At 39.6% G+C, this 18496-nt stretch overlaps 1 protein-coding gene across 3 annotated transcripts in view; it reads left to right on the forward strand.

Moving 5' to 3' along the window:
* Positions 1 to 18496, forward strand: part of LOC129821798 (rho guanine nucleotide exchange factor 12-like) — a 74112-nt gene that overhangs the window by 26359 nt on the left and 29257 nt on the right. For 2 of the 3 annotated variants that reach the window (XM_055879456.1, XM_055879458.1), the window contains exons 2-3: positions 11154 to 11174; positions 11915 to 12009. In XM_055879456.1, coding sequence (XP_055735431.1) covers positions 11154 to 11174; positions 11915 to 12009 — 116 coding nt within the window. The remainder of the gene's footprint in view (positions 1 to 11153; positions 11175 to 11914; positions 12010 to 18496) is intronic. The other variant, XM_055879457.1, reaches the window with a different exon arrangement.

The following is an 18496-nucleotide window of genomic DNA, read 5'->3' on the forward strand; positions in this document are numbered from 1 at the left end:
TGGCAGGAATAAGCTACTGACAACGAACACAATTGCATTTTATTAAAGGCCATTTGAATGCTCAGAGATACCGTGGTGAGATCCTGAGGCCCGTTGTCGTGCCATTCATCCTCCGCCATCTCCCCATGTTTCAGCATAATAATGCACAGCCCCATGTCGCAAGGATCTGTGTACAATTCCTGGATGTGGAAAATGTTCCAGTACTTCCATGGCCTGCAAACTCACTAGACATTGAACATGTTTGGGATGCTCTGGATCGACGTGTACGACAGCGCGTTCCAATTCCCGCCAATATCCAGCAATTTCGCATAGCCATTGAAGAGGAGTGGGACAACATTCCACAGGCTACAACCAACAGCCTGATCAACTCTATGTGAAGGAGATGGGGCACGCTGCAAGAGGCAAATAGTGTTCACACCAGATACTGACTGGTTTTCTGATCCAAGCCCCTCCTTTTTTATTTTATTTTAAGGTATCTGTGACCAACAGATGCATATCTGTATTCCCAGTCATGTGAAATCCATAGATTAGGGCCTAATTAATTCATTTCAATTGACTGATTTCCCTATATGTACTGTATGTTGCGTGTTGCGTTTTTATATTTTTGTTCAGTGTAATTTGATGATGTAGTACCGGTCTTGACTGCATCAAACCGAGAGAAGCTGGTTAGCTAAGCTAGCCATGTTAGGTAGCTAGATAGGCTAATTGAGGCTTCATTCGCTTTCTCCATGTCCTACAGTTAAAAATAACACCTCCATTTAGATTATTAAGTAGCAGCCTACTTGTTGGCTCTTGGTCGTTGTAGCATACAGTTGAAGTCGGAAGTTTTACATACACCTTCACGAAATAAATTTAAACTCAGTTTTTCACAAGTCCTGACATTTAATCAGAGTAAAAATTCCCTGTCTTAGGTCAGTTAGGATCACCACTTTTATTTTAAGAATGTGAAATGTCAGAATAATAGTAGAGAAGTATTTATTTCAGCTTTTGTTTCTTTCATCACATTTCCAGTGGGTCAAAAGTTTACAATACACTCAATTAGTATTTGGCAGCATTGCCTTTAAATAGTTTAACTTGGGTCGAATGTTTCAGGTAGCCTTCCACAAGCTTCACACAATAAGTTCCTGACAGAGCTGGTGTAACTGAGTCAGGTTTGTAGGCCTCCTTGCTCGCACACGTTTTTCAGTTCTGCCCACAAATTTTCTATAGGATTGAGGTCAGGGTTTTCTGATGGCCACTCCGATACCTTGACTTTGTTGTCCTTTTCCTCTGAATCAGTGTAACAGCATTGCTACTTCCTCTTACAGTTAGTTCACTGTTTTCTATCCCCCAGCCACTACTCTCTTGTTGAAAATGACTCATAGACAAGCTCTGTTTTTCGGCGTCCTCCTCTGTTTGGGGTGTCCCTGATCCAGGCCCTCTTGGCCCATTCCGCCAGTTTCCCAAGAAAACACAAAACCTCAATTGACTATTCAAATCTGGCCCCGCCTTTACTGCCCCTCCCATTCCCCACCTTGTTCTCTGCTGCTCCCTTTAGTTCCTCCCACTTTGTCCTCACCTCCTCTTCCTACAAACCCCCTCCCCCCTTCTCCACTACTTCTTTCAATGTGAATCCTGGTCCGGGCGCCTATACCTAGGTGTTTTGTGAGGACTCTGCCCCGCTGGCATAACAGTGCAGTGATAAACCTGGCAAAAAACATCCAGGGACATTCAGGCAGAAGGCCATGAGTTCACAACAGACATTTGTCTTTGTTTTTTTTCCTGAATCTTTCCAGGTCTCTACACTGACTTTTTTTTATTTATTTTTTTATACAAAGAGCACATGTGTGCCTACGTTGAAAAAATGTAGGAGCTCATAAAGAATTTTAGGAGGACAATTAAAAATATTTTATGCAACAAAGCATTTTCTTTGTGATAATGGTGCAAGCATGACGGTCATGCATTCAGTGTATTATACATGGCACTCAGGGGCTGCGGTACAGGGAAGTAATCTTTGCAACAAACTATCATCTGTGTGATAATTTTTTTAAATAGGTGCTCTGGTGCTCCTAAATGTATAATTCCAGGTCACACAGCTAAATATTTAGGCGCATATGCAAGTAAAATGGTCGCACTGTAGAGCCCTGCTTTCTTGAAATACAGCCCCATTTCTTTAAATAGCATTCAGGAAGCCTTCTAGCAAATGCTTTTGCTCAATGATGATGAATGTTGCTTTTGAAAGTGAACAGATACTGGTAAGCGCATATTTTTTTGAGAGCGACTGCTCTTCGTTTTCTTTCCATTTCTCTTATGATTCACCGAGGGAGAGAACAACACATCTTCAAGCTATGATTATAAGTCCCTGGGTTTAACCTCATTGAGGTTGTTTGTGCTTACTTTTCCATTTCTCCTCTATGGCTTTTTGATGGAGTTGCAGGCAGCCGTCTCTGGAACTTATTACAGTCTGAGAACATTTCATAAATGGGCCATTCAGCTCGTCATTGCCTTGCTGAAAGGGATTCAGTGTCACCAGAAAAGAGATTTAATATGGTTAGTTGGTGAGACAAATGTCCCATACGGTTGACATTCACTCTTACAAACCACAATACAAAATTTGGTCTCACTTCAGTATTGATGGAGAGGAACTGGAACTTTAGCATACTAGTTGGTCTTTAACCTACTAGTTCAGCTTCATGCGTAAATCAATTTGAATTCGATCACCTTTTGATGGCACACCTTTTGATTTGAGCGAAACCTTCCATATTTTCCCATTGTAGAAATACTCAAAAAGTGAATTTTGGGACTTGAATGCCAAAACAATCAAGAGATAAAGGTACGCAAACCTATTTCTTTTCAATTTGATCCCCTTTTCTCCCCAATTTTCGTGGTATCCAATCGCTAGTAATTACTATCTTGTCTCATCGCTACAACTCCCGTACGGGCTTGGGAGAGACGAAGGTCGAAAGCCATGCTAGGCCAATTGTGCGTCGCCCCACGGACCTCCCGGTCGCGGCCGGCTGCGACAGAGCCTGGGCGCGAACCCAGAGACTCTGGTGGCGCAGCTAGCACTGCGATGCAGTGCCCTAGACCACTGCGCCACCCGGGAGGCACTCAAACCTATTTTGCATACCCCACCATATTTGAGACATCCATGTCCTCATCACTGGAAAAGATAAATGGTTGAGATTGATGTAATTTAAAAGTTTGCAAAAAGGACTATTAAAATATTTAATAATTTATTAGAAAAGTGTTTCAATAAAAAAAAACGTTATACCTTTAAATGTAAATTATCTTCTTCTTCAAAAAGTCACTTTCTGATCACTGCCATGGCAAAACATGTATGGAAAGTTTTGTTTTAAATCAAGACATGCTGTCAATAGGTGATTTACCCTTTATATATTTGTAACCCATCGCCCCTTTTATGAGACCATACCAATGATTTAGCTTACTTAATCAGCCTAAACTCGCTTATAGGTCTGATTTTCAAGAGGTAGCCTCGTTATTATATCGAGTCATGCCTAAGAAGGCTGCAGCTTACGCAAGTCATTCCTAAGTAGCTTGTTTAGGCTTCGTGTTTGAAAACCGTAGTCATCAGAATAAGTTGTACCCACAGACTGGAGGAAAGTCCCTGAATCTTAACTCGGGCCCTATAAAATGTGCGATACGGAGAACGTAGACAGAATTGCGGAATCCAGACATTAAAATGGAATTCAACAACCTACATCCCACTGCTGGCTTGCCACTAAAGCTAAGCAGGGTTGGTCCCTGTAACTATTCCCCAGTTCGTTGCTGTAAATGAGAATGTGTTAAGTCAACTTACCTGGTAAAAGAAGGGCAAAAATACAAATACAGTGCACATTTTACACATTGTTAGGTTACAGCCTTACTCTAAAAAATCCTCATCAATCGACACAATACCCCATAATGACAAAGCAAAAAACTGGTTTTTAGACATGTATGAACATTTTTAAACAGAAATGACAGTTACATAAGTATTCAGACCCTTCACTCCGTACTTTGTTGAAGCACTTTTGGCAGCGATTACAACCTTGAGTTTTCTGATCTCTCCAGAGATGTTCGATCGGGTTCAAGTCTGGGCTCTGGCTGGGCCACTCAAGGACATTGACAGCTGTTCCGAAGCTACTCCTGCGTTGTCTTGGTTATGTGCTTCGGGTCGTTGTCCTGTTGGAAGGTGAACCTTCACCCCAGTCTGAGGTCCTGAGTGCTCTGGAGCAAGTTTTCATCAATAATCTCTCTGTGTTTTGCTTCGTCCATCTTTCCCTAGATCCTGACTAGTCTCCCAGTCCCTGCCGCTGAAAAACATCCCCACAGTATGATGCTGCCACCACCATGTTTCCTCCAGACATGACGCTTGGCATTCAGGCCATAGAGTTCAATCTTGATTTCATCAGACCAGAGAATCTTGTTTCTCATGGTCTGAGAGTCCTTTAAGGGCCTTTTGGCAAAATCCAAGTGGGCTGTCATGTGCCTTTTACTGAGGAGTGGCTTCCGTCTGGCCATTCTACCATAAAGGCCTGATTGCTGGAGTGCTGCAGAGATGGTTGTACTTCTGGAAGGTTCGCCCAGCTCCGCAGAAGAACTCTGGAGCTTTGTCAAAGTGACCATCGGGTCTCTCCCGATTGCTCAGTTTGGCCAGCCGACCAGCTCTAGGAGGAGTCTTGGTAGTTCCAAACTTCTTCCATTTCAGACTTATGGAGGTCACAGTGCTCTTGCTGACCTTCAATGCTGCAGAAATGTTTTCATACCCTTCCCCAGATCTGTGCCTTGACACAATCCTGTCTCGGCGCTCTATGGACAATTCATTCGACCTCATGGCTTGGGGCCTCATATAGACAGGTGTGTTTCTTTCCAAATCATATCCAATCAATTGAATTTAGCACAGGTGGACTCCAATCAAGTTGTAAAAACATCTGAGGGATGATCAATGGAAACAGGATGCACCTGAGCTCAATTTCAAGTCTCATTGCAAAGGGTCTGAGTACTTATGTAAATAAGGTATTTCTAAAACCTGTTTTTGCTTTGTCATAAAGAGGAATTGAGTAAAACATTTCATTTAATCCATTTTAGAATAAGGCTGTAATGTAACAAAATGTGGAAAAAGCTAAAGGATCTGAAGACTTTAGGAATGCACTGTAAACAAAAGTTGAACTTTGGGAATTAACTAAATGTATTGAAAAGTAATTAATTTGCCCATGTTTATCATAAGACATGAATAGAATGCATCAGTGTTTTATATTTCATGCCACTTTCTGAGGAGGCAACAAGAATTCCCCGTCTGTGTATGTGTTGTGCTCGCGTCTACCACTTAGTGTAGCAGGTAGCGATGATGCTAATGAAGAGTCTTCTGGTAGATGGAAAACTTTCCCAAATGTTACATTTTTTTAACTGGACCGTGACTTCTGTGTGTGTAAAAGAGAATAATTTGCTGGTGTCAAACCTTGAATGAAACCATGATACGTATTTTGAAATCTGAGAAACCGCTCTTTCAAATGATTTGACACACAATAGCACCACATCAATCAAATTGTAATCAGTCAAGAAAAAACATTTGTGAAAATGTGTATCTTATATGAAAATCAATGCTTTTCTCCCCAACAACTGCCATTTGCCCAACTTAATAATGGCGACAGAGAAAAACTGAGTCTTCCTTATTTTGTAAGGTTTGATCATCTGAAATCAGAATAGAAATACCTTTTACTGTGAATGAGTTAGACGTTTTAGTGAGCGGTTATATTTTTCTGTGATCGGACACTTATCTTATCTGGATAGTATATTAAACACATATCTGCGCCCTCTAAAAAAAATACAAAAAAATGATAGCATTTAGTTTTACATATGATGAGAAAAGACAAACAAGTGATATAATATTAATAAAACAAGAATAATATTAGCGGGAATACATTTTCTCATTCAAACCTGTAAAAATGAAGACTAATTTATATCGCTATCATAACCATAATATGATACAGCATTCATTTCAGGGATACTTTAATCAACATTTTTACTGGAATGACAAAATCTGAAACAAAACAAGGCATATAACAACAATTGGCTTATACATCTTCAATTTCTACATTCAACTAGCATATTTTCTATCACACAATGATTCAGAACGGGAACAATTCCAAAAGCACCACATTATTTTACAGTCATTACATTTCCAAGTCCTTTATATCTTCAAGGCCATTAGTCATGAAGAAAGGGAAAACATGCTCAGGAGATGCAAAATTACTACTTAATATCATAGCTACATCTGAGTCCCTTTTACTAGTGCCTTTTTCCGCAAGAAGTCCGTCACTGGAATACCACAACCTAAAACAATTTCGGTCCGCTCCAATGCAAAACCGTTTGCCCTTGAATTCAAGTGCCACACAAACAAACCGGGTCCTGTTGTCCTTTATAGGAAAGATAACCATTTCTTGATGGGGCCTGTAGACTAGGCACGTGCTGTGTGTGAAAAGATGAGCTTACAGTTTTCACAGACAAAGGTGTGTTGAAAGATGGATGCCTGTCATTAACATCAATACCTCCTAACCGATGAGCAAAGTACTTTCGGAATGTAACCTGTCAGTAACCAGTTTGACAACTGCAATGTGAACACAGCAATGTGAACACACTTTTTAATCCACGATTAAAAAGTGTTTCCCACCACTTATGGGTCTTCTGCAAAACATTGTAGGAGTTGATCACTTGATCGGACTTGTCAACCCCACCCATCTGTTTATTTTAATCGTGGATTACAGCAGGCTGGCGGACCACTTTCCTATTCCAAACATCATCCTTTAGCCTCTTTACTTGAGTCTTTGTCTCTCTCCACTGTATGGCCAATACATTGCCATCTAACCTACACAAATGCATATCCCCACCCTCAGTTTGATGCTCCCACTTTTGAAAGTCCTTAAATGTGTCAGGGAACTGTTTCCAGTTTACCCTAGAAGTCCCACATGCATTGAAACTCTGTTCTCTCAGACTACTTACGAGCGGGGGCGATGTATAAAAGTTGTCGAACCAAACGTTGTGTCCGTGGTTTGCATATGGCCCAACTAATTCCTCAACTTTCCTGGCTAGGTGAACCCACACAACCATCCCAACTGCCGGTGTAAACATTGACATTTAAAATGTAGCCTGTGTCAGAACAAGCAATGACCCATCATTTAAAACGCTCATCTATGGCTTCATTGTGGTTTGCTGATATAGCTTTTAACAAATATTTTTCAGGTGGTCCAGTAAGTACTGCGGTTTTCTAAGCCTATCTGCATTATCCTCAGTGGCAGGATCCACAACATGGAAAGCAGCCAACAGAGCTTTGAAGCGATTACCCTAGAACCATGGAGAGACTTTGTACCCCAGTATCGATGAAGGTCAGACTACCTGGATCTAAACCAACTGGACGTTCTGGCCTGAAAGGGATAGATTCCGGTACCTATGTATCAACATTATCATAGGACTGAAACATGCTATTTGGCAAGACAGTGTGTTTACACTTACGGGGATGTGGAGCACGAACGTAAAGACAAAGACAAGATGAGAGAAAATTGATAATTGTTAGTATACTTAATAATATATTTTAAAAAAACATGGTTCTTGTCCAATATATCAAGGCCTGATGATGCATAACAATAACACGTCATTTTATAGTTTCCTTTCAGTTGAAGAGCTTGGCTGAGAGGCCTCAGGTGGTGGCTTCTCAACTTCCTCTGGCTCCTTGATCTCATTCTCTTCATCCTCGTCTTTTCCGAGTAGCTCAGCCTTAAGGTCATCTTCCTCTAAGAAGGCCATGCCTTCATGGTCCTCCTCATCCTGCAGGTCTTCAGCATTGACCCGCAGCTCATCTGCCGTCAGTGTCCTCCTCCTCAAGGACAGGAACTGCATTATCCGCTAGTGCTGGTCTCTGTCCATTTCTAAAACATAAAGACAAACAATGAGAATGAACATTTAAAAAATATAAATCAGTGACAACTCCTCCAAAGAATAGCCTAAGATTAACAAAGTTAAATTCCAAATACATTTATGTAAATAAAAAAGGAAATCATCAATGACAAGTGAGGTGTATCCACAAGTTATCAATTGCATATCTGATAGTCCATAACTGAAATCATATGTTCATGTATGCCTGTAAGAATAATTTTGTTACCAAGCTGACCACCACATTATTTATAAGTGATTATCATAAGGCTAAGGCTATAACGTTACATTCATTCTCGCAATCAACAGCCAGAAAGCTTAATATTTTTTATGAATCATATCACAGATAAACAGACAATTAATGAGATATAGCCATGTAGTCATCTAGCTAGGGGATATGACTAGCTAGTAAAATATAGCTAACCACCCAATTTTTCTTCACAGCACCCCTGTCTCTTTTGGCTGGTTAGCTAGTGACAAAATATAATCACTGGCCAGTTTGTCAATAGGTATTAGACCTAAAAACAAATACATTTTATTTTGTACAGTTATCAAAGAAAACAACATCAAACATAGAAGACAGCCTACTTGAATTACATCCTATCTTGCTTCGTTTTGGGTGACTGACTTAGCCTGTGTTGGTAGTCTAGTTGTCATAGCTAGCTAGGTGACTAGCTAGCCTTCTAGCTTGATCGCTTACATTATCTGAGGAGATTTTTTTCTTCATAAAGCTTTTAATGTACTTTAAAAATATCTATGCCATTGATCAGATAATATTAACTTTTACATCAAATGTCAACTCGCTTTCAAGCTGATTCTACCTTTCAAATCTGCTGGGCTTTGTAGCTAGTTAGCTCACCTAGCATCCAAAGTTAATTTCACAATCGAATTAGCATAATACAAAAATCCCCATTTTAAAAATCTGTCAGTTTAAGTTAGAGAAGTTTTTTTTGTTGTTGCATTGGATGTGGCTCAATCCACCGCATCGGCCTATGTAACACTTCCGCATCTGCGATGATTAGTGACAGCTAGAGCGGCGTTTGTTAGACCATGAGACAACCAATTTTTGGGATGTCTCACAAAACCCGATGATGTTCTCAGTTTTGCTCTATGAATCCACAAGTGTCAGGAGAATCATCTGAAGTCGGTACATCTGCCAACTTCTGTCTGTAGTGTCCGGACCGTTTGGGCTAAACACTAATATGACCCCTCTGTGCAAAGGTGAGACTGTTTTTTTTGTTTTGTTTTGCTCTAGGATGCCCACAGTCCTCACAAGACTTGTCTGAAGGACCCGCGGTACCAGAAAAAAAAAATTCAGGCCAAAAATATGTTTTCTGCAAATATATATATATTTTTTTATATATACTTCAAGCGGCCTTAGAACTCTAAATCAAATAGCTAAATGATCCTTGGTTTGACCTTAAAACAATTCCATGTAGCTTAGTCGAAACGCCCCTCCCTTGCCTAAGACATGGCTTAGAATCTGATAGGTTACAATGTCTGCGTTAACCCATCAAAAGAGGGGTTTTATGAAAAGATGATTTATTGTATTGCAGAGATATTGATGTCACAACCATGGGAAACATGTTTCAGATTTTTTTTAAATGGATGGGCTGGAAAGAGTTAAATGTCAACTACAAAGTAGCCTATGTTTACCTGATAGAGTTATATCATGATTAATTGCATCAACCCAGTGGGCACTTGTTTTGCGAACTCTACCATCACTTGCACTACAAAAAAACAGCTATATACCATTTTTCCCAGACTGCATAAGTGGTCATCTGATGTGGTTTAAGCATTGTTGTGGACTTAGAAAATCCAAGTTAATAGTTTTTCTATTAAAATCGTGTGATTTTTGAGAGGGAGAACCTGAAAAAACTGGGGAATACGGAAACCTGGAAAAACAAAATGGAGAGAACTGAATTTGGGGAGAATCAGGCAAAACATTCAACAGATTTTATAGGGCCCTACTTAACTGGATCATAATGGCTAATCCTTCAAGTGGTCTCTTTCACTTCCTGGACCCTGTGATAATGCGGGCTTAGCACTGTTTGCTGACAACTGAAGCAAGCTTAAAAAGTTAATAGGGAATGAGTGAGACTTTCCAAATTCTGACGGGTGCTGCTTTTTCTCCTCGGAGCCGCAGTGCTGCCTGCTACCTCTGCAGCCTGGATGTTTCTAACTCAGGAAACGGGAGCTATGCCAGGAGTGCTCATTGTTTCTGGGAATCTGTCCCTGCTTTCAGCCTTGGTGCTGGTGAGGTTAGCTTTTCCCCCAAGTCTGGGTCAGGGCCCTTGTTTAAGGAAAATAAAAAGAGGGGAAATGGTATGATATGGATTTAATTTTTTATCCTTGGGATAGCCTATTTATTAATTTGGGTTATAAAAATGGATCATTAAAATTATTAGCATTGGTACATAGTTACCAATGCTATAATGGCTAGCTGAAGCTCCTATTCGGCCTTCTGCGTGTGCTTGGCCGGGTTGTGTCATTACTTCTCAGCCACAGGAAATTAACTTCTAAAGAACTAGCCTAATCCACACATTGGCCAGCAAAGATCAATGACAGTTCCTCATCAGTTGGTTCCTCATGAGAAGACTCAAACTGCTGGAACATGCCTCATTATTGATGTGATGGAGCTGAAATGAACAGCATAGAATCTGCTTTTTAAGTCAATCATTGTGATTAATGGTCTTTGCCCTTCCAATCAAGCAACCAATGCTTCTCTAGAAAAGTTTCCTATTTCAATATATTGATACCCTACTTTACCCCCTACCCCACTTATGGACACTAATCCCTGCAAGGCACTACAGGCAGCCAGCCAGTCTGCATCCCAGTCGACAGACTGAGCAGAGCATGACTCTCAGAGCATGAGATTTTATGATCATGACAGTGGTCTGTTTTTGAACTGTAAAGGACACAATTGGATAAGATCTGAGAGGGGGGGGGGGGGGGGGGGGGTTTGACCTGGCAAAGCCTTTAATCTTTGAGCTGCTGCTGTCTGTGTTAAAGAAAGCTGGTGTAGTTTCACCAGGATTATGATGTTTACAAGCGTCGGTCTCGGGAGACGCTTCAGTAGACCTCTTGTTTTTGCTGCTCCCAAAACCGCTTGCAAAGTACCTGCAGTGTACTGCACAGGCTCACATGTTCTTGTTTGAATCTGTTGTCTGCTGATGTTGTCATCACTCTGTGATGTTGCTCGAATTGGATTATGTTGATGATTGACACTCCCCTCTTTTGCCCTGCAGGTTTCCCAATAAAGCAAACAGGTAAGAAACCTCATTTCATACAACCAAGCGGTAAGCTGTTTCATACGTGTGTTTCTGACGTTTCTACCCAACACAGAAGTAATGTTGTAGGCCTAACCACCAACAGAACACACAGGCCAGATGAAGGAAATGAAGCGGTCTTTAGGAGAAGCCCGCCTGCCACACACACAGTGGTCCTCCTCACTCAGAGTTCAGCGTCAGACAGGGGAAGGGGACAAAGGGGTCCTTCTTTTAGCACGGCCCATCTCTGCCTAGTCCGGAGAGAAAACAGAGGCCTTTTACAGCCACATGTATGCAGAGCAGGGCCCAGGGTCTGGCCTTACGACATTCCTCTGACGAGGGCCCATTCACTCGCTCCTCCAGCTCTTACAGAACCACTCAGCAGCACAGCCAGTCCAGATCATCTGTCAAATGCAGTTATTATCATGATTCATAAGATGTCACCTCGTTGTTGATGGGGTGGCCATTGAGTGAACAATTGAGTTTCTTTGTTTTGTGCTTGTGGATATTCCCATCGGCATTGCAGTTATTGGTGGCACTCCACGACATTTAAATTGTATATTATGTTTCCTATAGAAAAAGGACAGTTGTCAGTGTTGTAGGCCTAGTAGCTCCTCACAAGTAACATATTGTGTTCTTCGATAGCACAGTGGCTGTGCTCCTCAATTCTCATCAGGTTAACTCTTATGGCTTACGTTTTTCAGGTGTTTCCTTGTTTTTACAAAGCTCTCTCTTTTCAGAAGCAGTAGCATTCTCAGTAAAGACCACCCCCCTGACAAGAAACCCAAAAGTGATAAACCGGCAGTCTCCTGTTCACATGAGTTTGACCCTACAGGTAAACCTTCTGACACACCCACGCACAGATGAATGGTTTGCAATCGGCATGATGGGATGGTGAGAGTCGATGGTGTATGCTATGCACTATGCTTTATGTTCACTGTGTGGATATGCACAGTTTTTTTTAAATCTCTGATCTGCTCCTGAATTTCTGAACCTTTAAGGCCACTATGTCTTTATTAGGTCTGGCAGAAGTCTCACTCTATTTGATTATAAGCAGATCTTTGTTGTGCACAATCACGTCTTCTGCTTGGTGTTATTGTACACAAACTGTTTGGTGTCCTTAATGCCAAGTGAAAAAAACACCAGACAACTTTTTTGTTCATTCACACTATTGGAATCTGGGCATATAAGAGAAAAGGCACAGATTATGTTTGAGTATGATGACTCGTCACTAGCTCTCTTTATTCTCATCAAACAACCAGGGCGATTTAAAGATAGAATTCTCATGCCCTCCAACTTATCTCAGAATGACGTAACGAACACGGACAAGACGTGGTCAGCGAGATGTTACCCAAGACAAGTTGTATCACTTCAGTTCACTTTTTTCTGATGTTTAGGCCCACGCTCTAGTCATTTTGTCAGCCTAAAGCAGAGTTACGTAGAGAAGCAGCAAGCAATTTTTATTATTTTACCTTTATTTAAGTAGGTAAGTCAACTGCCTTGTTCAGGGGCAGAATTACAAATTTATTTTTGACCTTGTCAGCTCGGGGATTCGATCTTGCAACCTTTCAGTTACTAGTCCAACGCTCTAACCACTAGGCTACCTGCCGCCCCCAATGTCTTCCAATCTTTAGTGGAGTAATATTATCAAATGATTATTCCGGTTGAAAAATGAGAGATTGGATTTCATTACCCCTGTTGCATGTCCACGTTTCTTACTCTGTATTTCACCTTTTGGCTTGCTTTTTTTTGTGTTGCATGATTCCTATTTCCTAACAATGATATCCCCAAATAGTTTTCAAGCACCATCATCTTTCTTTAACGTAATCTAAATGAATTGGCGGCTGTTTGGGGTTTAAGTCAATTGTCTCAGTGCTAGTCTCAAGACATGATCTTTCACTGGCATGTTAATAGTTAACAATAACAACAGAGTGTACTTGAGATTTGGATTTGGGTTCAATGCTACCATTTTAACTCTCTATTGTCACAGACTGTCGTTCCATGCAGAGGCATATCTTTTTTGTAGTGTAAAATAATTGTGCAAAGAAATTTGCAATACATAAATAGTCGGCTCTTTTGAAGAAAGGTTTCAAATAAAATCACGCTGCCGGCTTGAGTTTTGCACTTTGTACAATTATTTTTGCACTACGAAAATGTCGCCCATAGCCTATAAAGACTCCCTGGCTTCCCCGATACAGTGCCTTGCAAAATTATTCATACACCTTGGATTTCTTCACATTTTCTTGATGCAAAGTTTGATTAAAATGTATAATAAAAAAAAATTTTTTGATTAATTGGAATTAAATAACTAAAATATAGTCATTGCATAAGTATTCAGCTCTTTGTAACAATAAAATGTGAAGAAATCCAAGGCGGTATGAATACTTTTGCATGGCACTGTATGTCTCGGATCACTAGTTTTAATGAGTCTAGATGGGCAATTCCACAGTAACGGAATTAAGCTTCGACTCTTTCAAATGTATGCCAAACAAAAACCATTGATTTCAAAGTTTAACCTGTTTGGGCTGCAAACCCGATGTCGGAACGAAAATGACAACAGCTGCAGGGCGCGAAATTCAAAATCTATTTTTTTTAAATATTTAACTTTCACACATTAACAAGTCCAATACAGCATTTGAAAGATAAACATCTTGTCAATCCAGCCAACATGTCCGATTTTTTTAAATGTTTTACAGAGAAAACACCACATATATTTATGTTAGCTCACCACCAAATACAAAAGTGGACAGACACGTATGATTAGGATTATGATGTAAGAATTATGATTCAAGTAGCATGCACAAGCCAACCGAAATAACCTAAAACCAACCTAAAGAACCCAGAAAAAACTACCTCAGATGACAGTCATATAACATGTTACACAATAAATCTATGTTTTGTTCATAAAATGTGCATATTTTAGCTATAAATCAGTTTTACATTGATGCTACCATAAATGCTACAGCATAGCTACAGTCTGAAATCAGACGGGAGTAGCCAGAGAAAATACAGACACCAACGTCAACTACTAATTACACCTCATAAAACATTTCAGAAAAACATATGGTGGATAGCTAATGAAAGACAGATATCGTGTGAATAGAGCCAATATTTCCGATTTTTGAAGTGTTTTACAGCGAAAACACAATATATCGTTATATTAGCTAACAACATAAGCTAGCATACAGCAGCATTGATTCTAGTCAAGCGCTAGCGTAGCACAGTTAGCACAGTTAGCATAGAACAGTTCGACAGATATATGAAAAAACATCCCAAATTGAGTCCTTATCTTTGTTGATATTCCATCAGAATGTTGTAACGGGGTCCAATGTCCAGTACAGTCTTTAGTTGGGTTCCAGAACGAAATATTTCCCTCTTTGGTTAGCAAGCACCACGGCTGTGCGGCGCTAATCTTTCTGTCTTCAAAAAATTCTTCCAAAACATCACGTCTAAAGTCCAGAATAAATTGCAATAATATAATTAAAGTATATTGAAAAAACATACTTTAGGATGATTTTGTGACATGTATCAAATAATATCGTAGTCAGAGATCATATTCACCTTAATCGAGCGTCTTCCAGGAGCCGAGTCAGGATTCTGCCTGTCGCCCGGAATTTTTTTTTTCACTGCGCAGGTCTCACAAGAAGGTGTGGTATTCAGTCCATGGACGAGATATTCGACTCCTTTCAATTCTCACTTCCGCATTACACCCAGATGAAGGCGTGTGATGTGTTTCTACGGTCCTAAGTGTAATGACCTTTTATAGACAAGGTCTTAAAGAGAAACATCGCATTTTGGAAATCTCAATTCTGGATAGGAAATGGGCTGTAAAAATAGTTCTGTTCAACTTAGAGCAATAATTCAAACGTTTTTAGAAACTATAGACTGTTTTCTATCCAATAATAGTAAATATATGCATATTGGAATATCAAAAATTTCTTAAGAGGCCGTTTGAAAATGTGCGCATATTTTCCAGTTTTTTCAATATTCACCCTGCAGCCTGAAGAAGTTAACAAACCATACAACTCTATGCACAAGGATAATTTACACAGAACATTTCACAAAAACACATTTACTGGAAGAACTGTGCAGATGCAAAGTTTGTTAAAAGAATTACGGTTATAAAAAAAAAACTCAGTTTTTGGAAAACAAAAAAAACTTTGTTCAATATTTGCTCTTAAGATTCTAAGATGTCTGTAGAAAGGAGTGTCAGCTATGACATGACACCTTGAATTTGAAAAAACATTATTATGGTTTTTGAACTACAGTAGGTGAAGTGGATTTACATCCAGTAACGGATTTATGGTTATGGAATTACATCATGGGTCTCTGATCTGTACTATACAGCAATGCATAATTATGGATATTAATATACAGTACCAGTCAAAAGTTTGGACACACCTACTCATTTAAGGGTTTTTCTTTATTTTTTACAATTTTCTACATTGTAGAATAATAGTGAAGACAACAACTATGAAATAACACATATGGATTCGTGTAGTGACCAAAAAAGTGTTAAACAAATCAAAATATATTTGAGATTTGAGATTTTTCAAATAGCCACCCTTTTTCTTGATGACAGCTTTGCACACTCTTGGCATTCTCTCAACCAGCTTAATGAGGTAGCCACCTGGAATGCATTTCAATTAACAGGTGTGCCTTCTTAAGTTAATTTGTGGAATTTCTTTCCTTAATGCTTTTTGAGCAAGTCAGTCGTGTTGTGACAAGACTCGCCATGCTGGAGTTTAGTCAGCTAGCCAGTGGCACTTGCTGCACTGGTAGCCTATTTGTGGGTGCTTTTCCAAAGCCTATGTTAGATACTGAAGTAAGTGTAATTGGCTTCAATTAGTGTAATTTCCTCAATATCAGGAGTTGAGAAATAAAGTTGGCATCAATCGAAAGAATGTTATATTTTCTAAACTGTGGTTTTGTAATTATTTTTTATATTTTTTTTGAGGACCCCCTGCAGTTGAATACCCCTGCAGCACAGTAGAGTACAGTACAGTGAAGTAGATATGTTCAGTAGAGTACAGTACATTATACTCTACTCTAGTGGGTGAGAATGCTTATTACAGTACATTTATTTATACATAATAAAATACTACATTGCAAAACAAGATCATAAACCAACACAATCTTCACATAGAGCGTTCCCCATTGTTTTAAATCCCCTAAAGGGCAACATGCATTCAAGCCTGAGCCTCCCCTGAAACAAATTACACATCTGTGGAGCATAAAAACCAAAAGCAGCTCTCCCTAAATCAGAAGCCACCCTTGGAACCTATAGCACCATCTAATCGTGTGCTCTTGTATTGTATTCTATTGTTCTGGCCTTGACGAGTGTTGTCAGATACATCGGAGGTTTCTGCCGGAGCGCTTTGTAATTAACAAAAGGGAGTGCTGCTCTCCTCTTACATAAAGAGATGCCCACCCCACCTTTTGATACAACGCACAGTGGTGAGTTCTAAAATGATCACTAGTAAATCAATCTAAGGGCACAATGGAAAACAGCATCTAGAAGTTGAAGTGGGGAAGCTGCTACGTGCATGTAGATTATATCCCCGTAATCTAAAACAGACAAAAGTGGTCTGGACAGCTTCCTTTCTATTATCAAAAGACAGACATGCTCTGTTGCTGTAAAATAATCCCATTTTGGATCTTGAATTTCTTTACCAGCTCAGAAACATTTCATTTATCATCTAGGCAGATAAAGATATTTATAAGAGGGAACTTGTTCAATTTGTGTTCTGTTCAGACTAGTGAATTCAAGGTCCAATGTTTTTAAAAGTGTCATGCAATGTAGGCATACAATGAACATCGCATATAGGCTACTGTATATAGAAAAGCTATTTCCATGTGAAAATGTTATGGGATTTGCTCTATTGGTTTTGTTGGTAGGCCTACATTATGCTCAAATAGCCACAATAGCCTGATGGCTACTGTCTAAAACTGTAAGGGTACAGCCTAAGTGTTCACTGTAAACACATGCCGGAAGTTGCACATAATTCTCACAACGTTCATGTTTCCGCTCACAAGACCTAAAATTGGCTCAGTGCCCCAAAACATTTTAGGGAACATTGGTCCCCACTCTTATGGCGTGTCAGCACAAGCTGCCTTTCATACTTTTTGAATGTTTCCCGATATCAATGTTACATTTAAAATGTGGGTTATTGAGCCAGCGATGAGGGGTGCTGCGCACTTAAGCAATGGAAAGAGGGTAGGTGGTAGGTGTCAGTAAGGGCCGGGAGAGGAGAAGGAGTGGGTTTTCACAGTCTTGCTTTGACCACTAGTTGACAGAAAGATAACAGTTATGAGCTGCACAGTAGCAGGTGACCCAACTGTGGTTTGTGACTACTATGAATTCCCATTGTAGCTAATTCAACTGCAGTAATTCCGTTACAGATTTTTCTGTAATTCCGTTGCCGATTTGGAATCAGCAATTCTGTGTTTTAATTACTTAATAGTTTTTAACAAACTTCATCAGTAAAATCACTAACTAATTGGTAGGTCTACCTTTTACTTGTTATTTTTGTGCACTTTCATTATCCTCCCCCCTCATGAGGTAGGTGATTAGAAAATATCTTAAAGATATCGTGGGTTATCCGTAATGGAATTTGAAGGCACAAGTCAATGTTTCTTAAACTTACAGAATGCAAAAACTTTCTCCAAAACTAAATCGAAGTGCTGATATTAGTTGGCAGGGGTCTTTACTTCAACATTATTGTGTTATGTATTTCTAATACCTTTTAAGACTTTTTTTATGTTAGATGTTGTCTTAGACCCATTTTCCATCTGTTTGAGCAGAAATCAAGCCTTTGCTTATTCCACATTTTTAGGATGGGAAATGGTTGAAAAATGTATATATGCCTTCATTTCACAAAGATATGGAAACTTAGCTTTCATTTGACAGCCAACTTGATATGCTCCTATGAACTTTACATGTTGGTGTTCATGGCTCCTTTTAGATGGAACTGCCCAGATGCTAGCTAAATTTGTTGATGATGTAAGCATCCTTGAAATATCATGTAAGCTATTACTTTATATATGTCGTCATCAAAAAAACGCAGAGTGTTCAATTTGCCTGCTGGGGGGCAAGGAAACTCCCAGCTCTGCTAAAACCATTGACAACTGCGTGCTGTTTTCAAGGGATTGTTAAATAAATGTCAACTATTTGGTTGTAATATCATCACCTCTTGAAGAGCAGAGTCTGAACAAAAAATGTCTGATTTATTCCATGCAAAACTTTTTGTCACATTAGCGCTATCATCAGAGTTCTACAGCAAGTAACTACATGCATTTCATGATTTAGTAAACATCAATTG

Source organism: Salvelinus fontinalis, chromosome 24 (genome assembly GCF_029448725.1).
Source record: "Salvelinus fontinalis isolate EN_2023a chromosome 24, ASM2944872v1, whole genome shotgun sequence".
NCBI lineage: Eukaryota > Metazoa > Chordata > Actinopteri > Salmoniformes > Salmonidae > Salvelinus > Salvelinus fontinalis.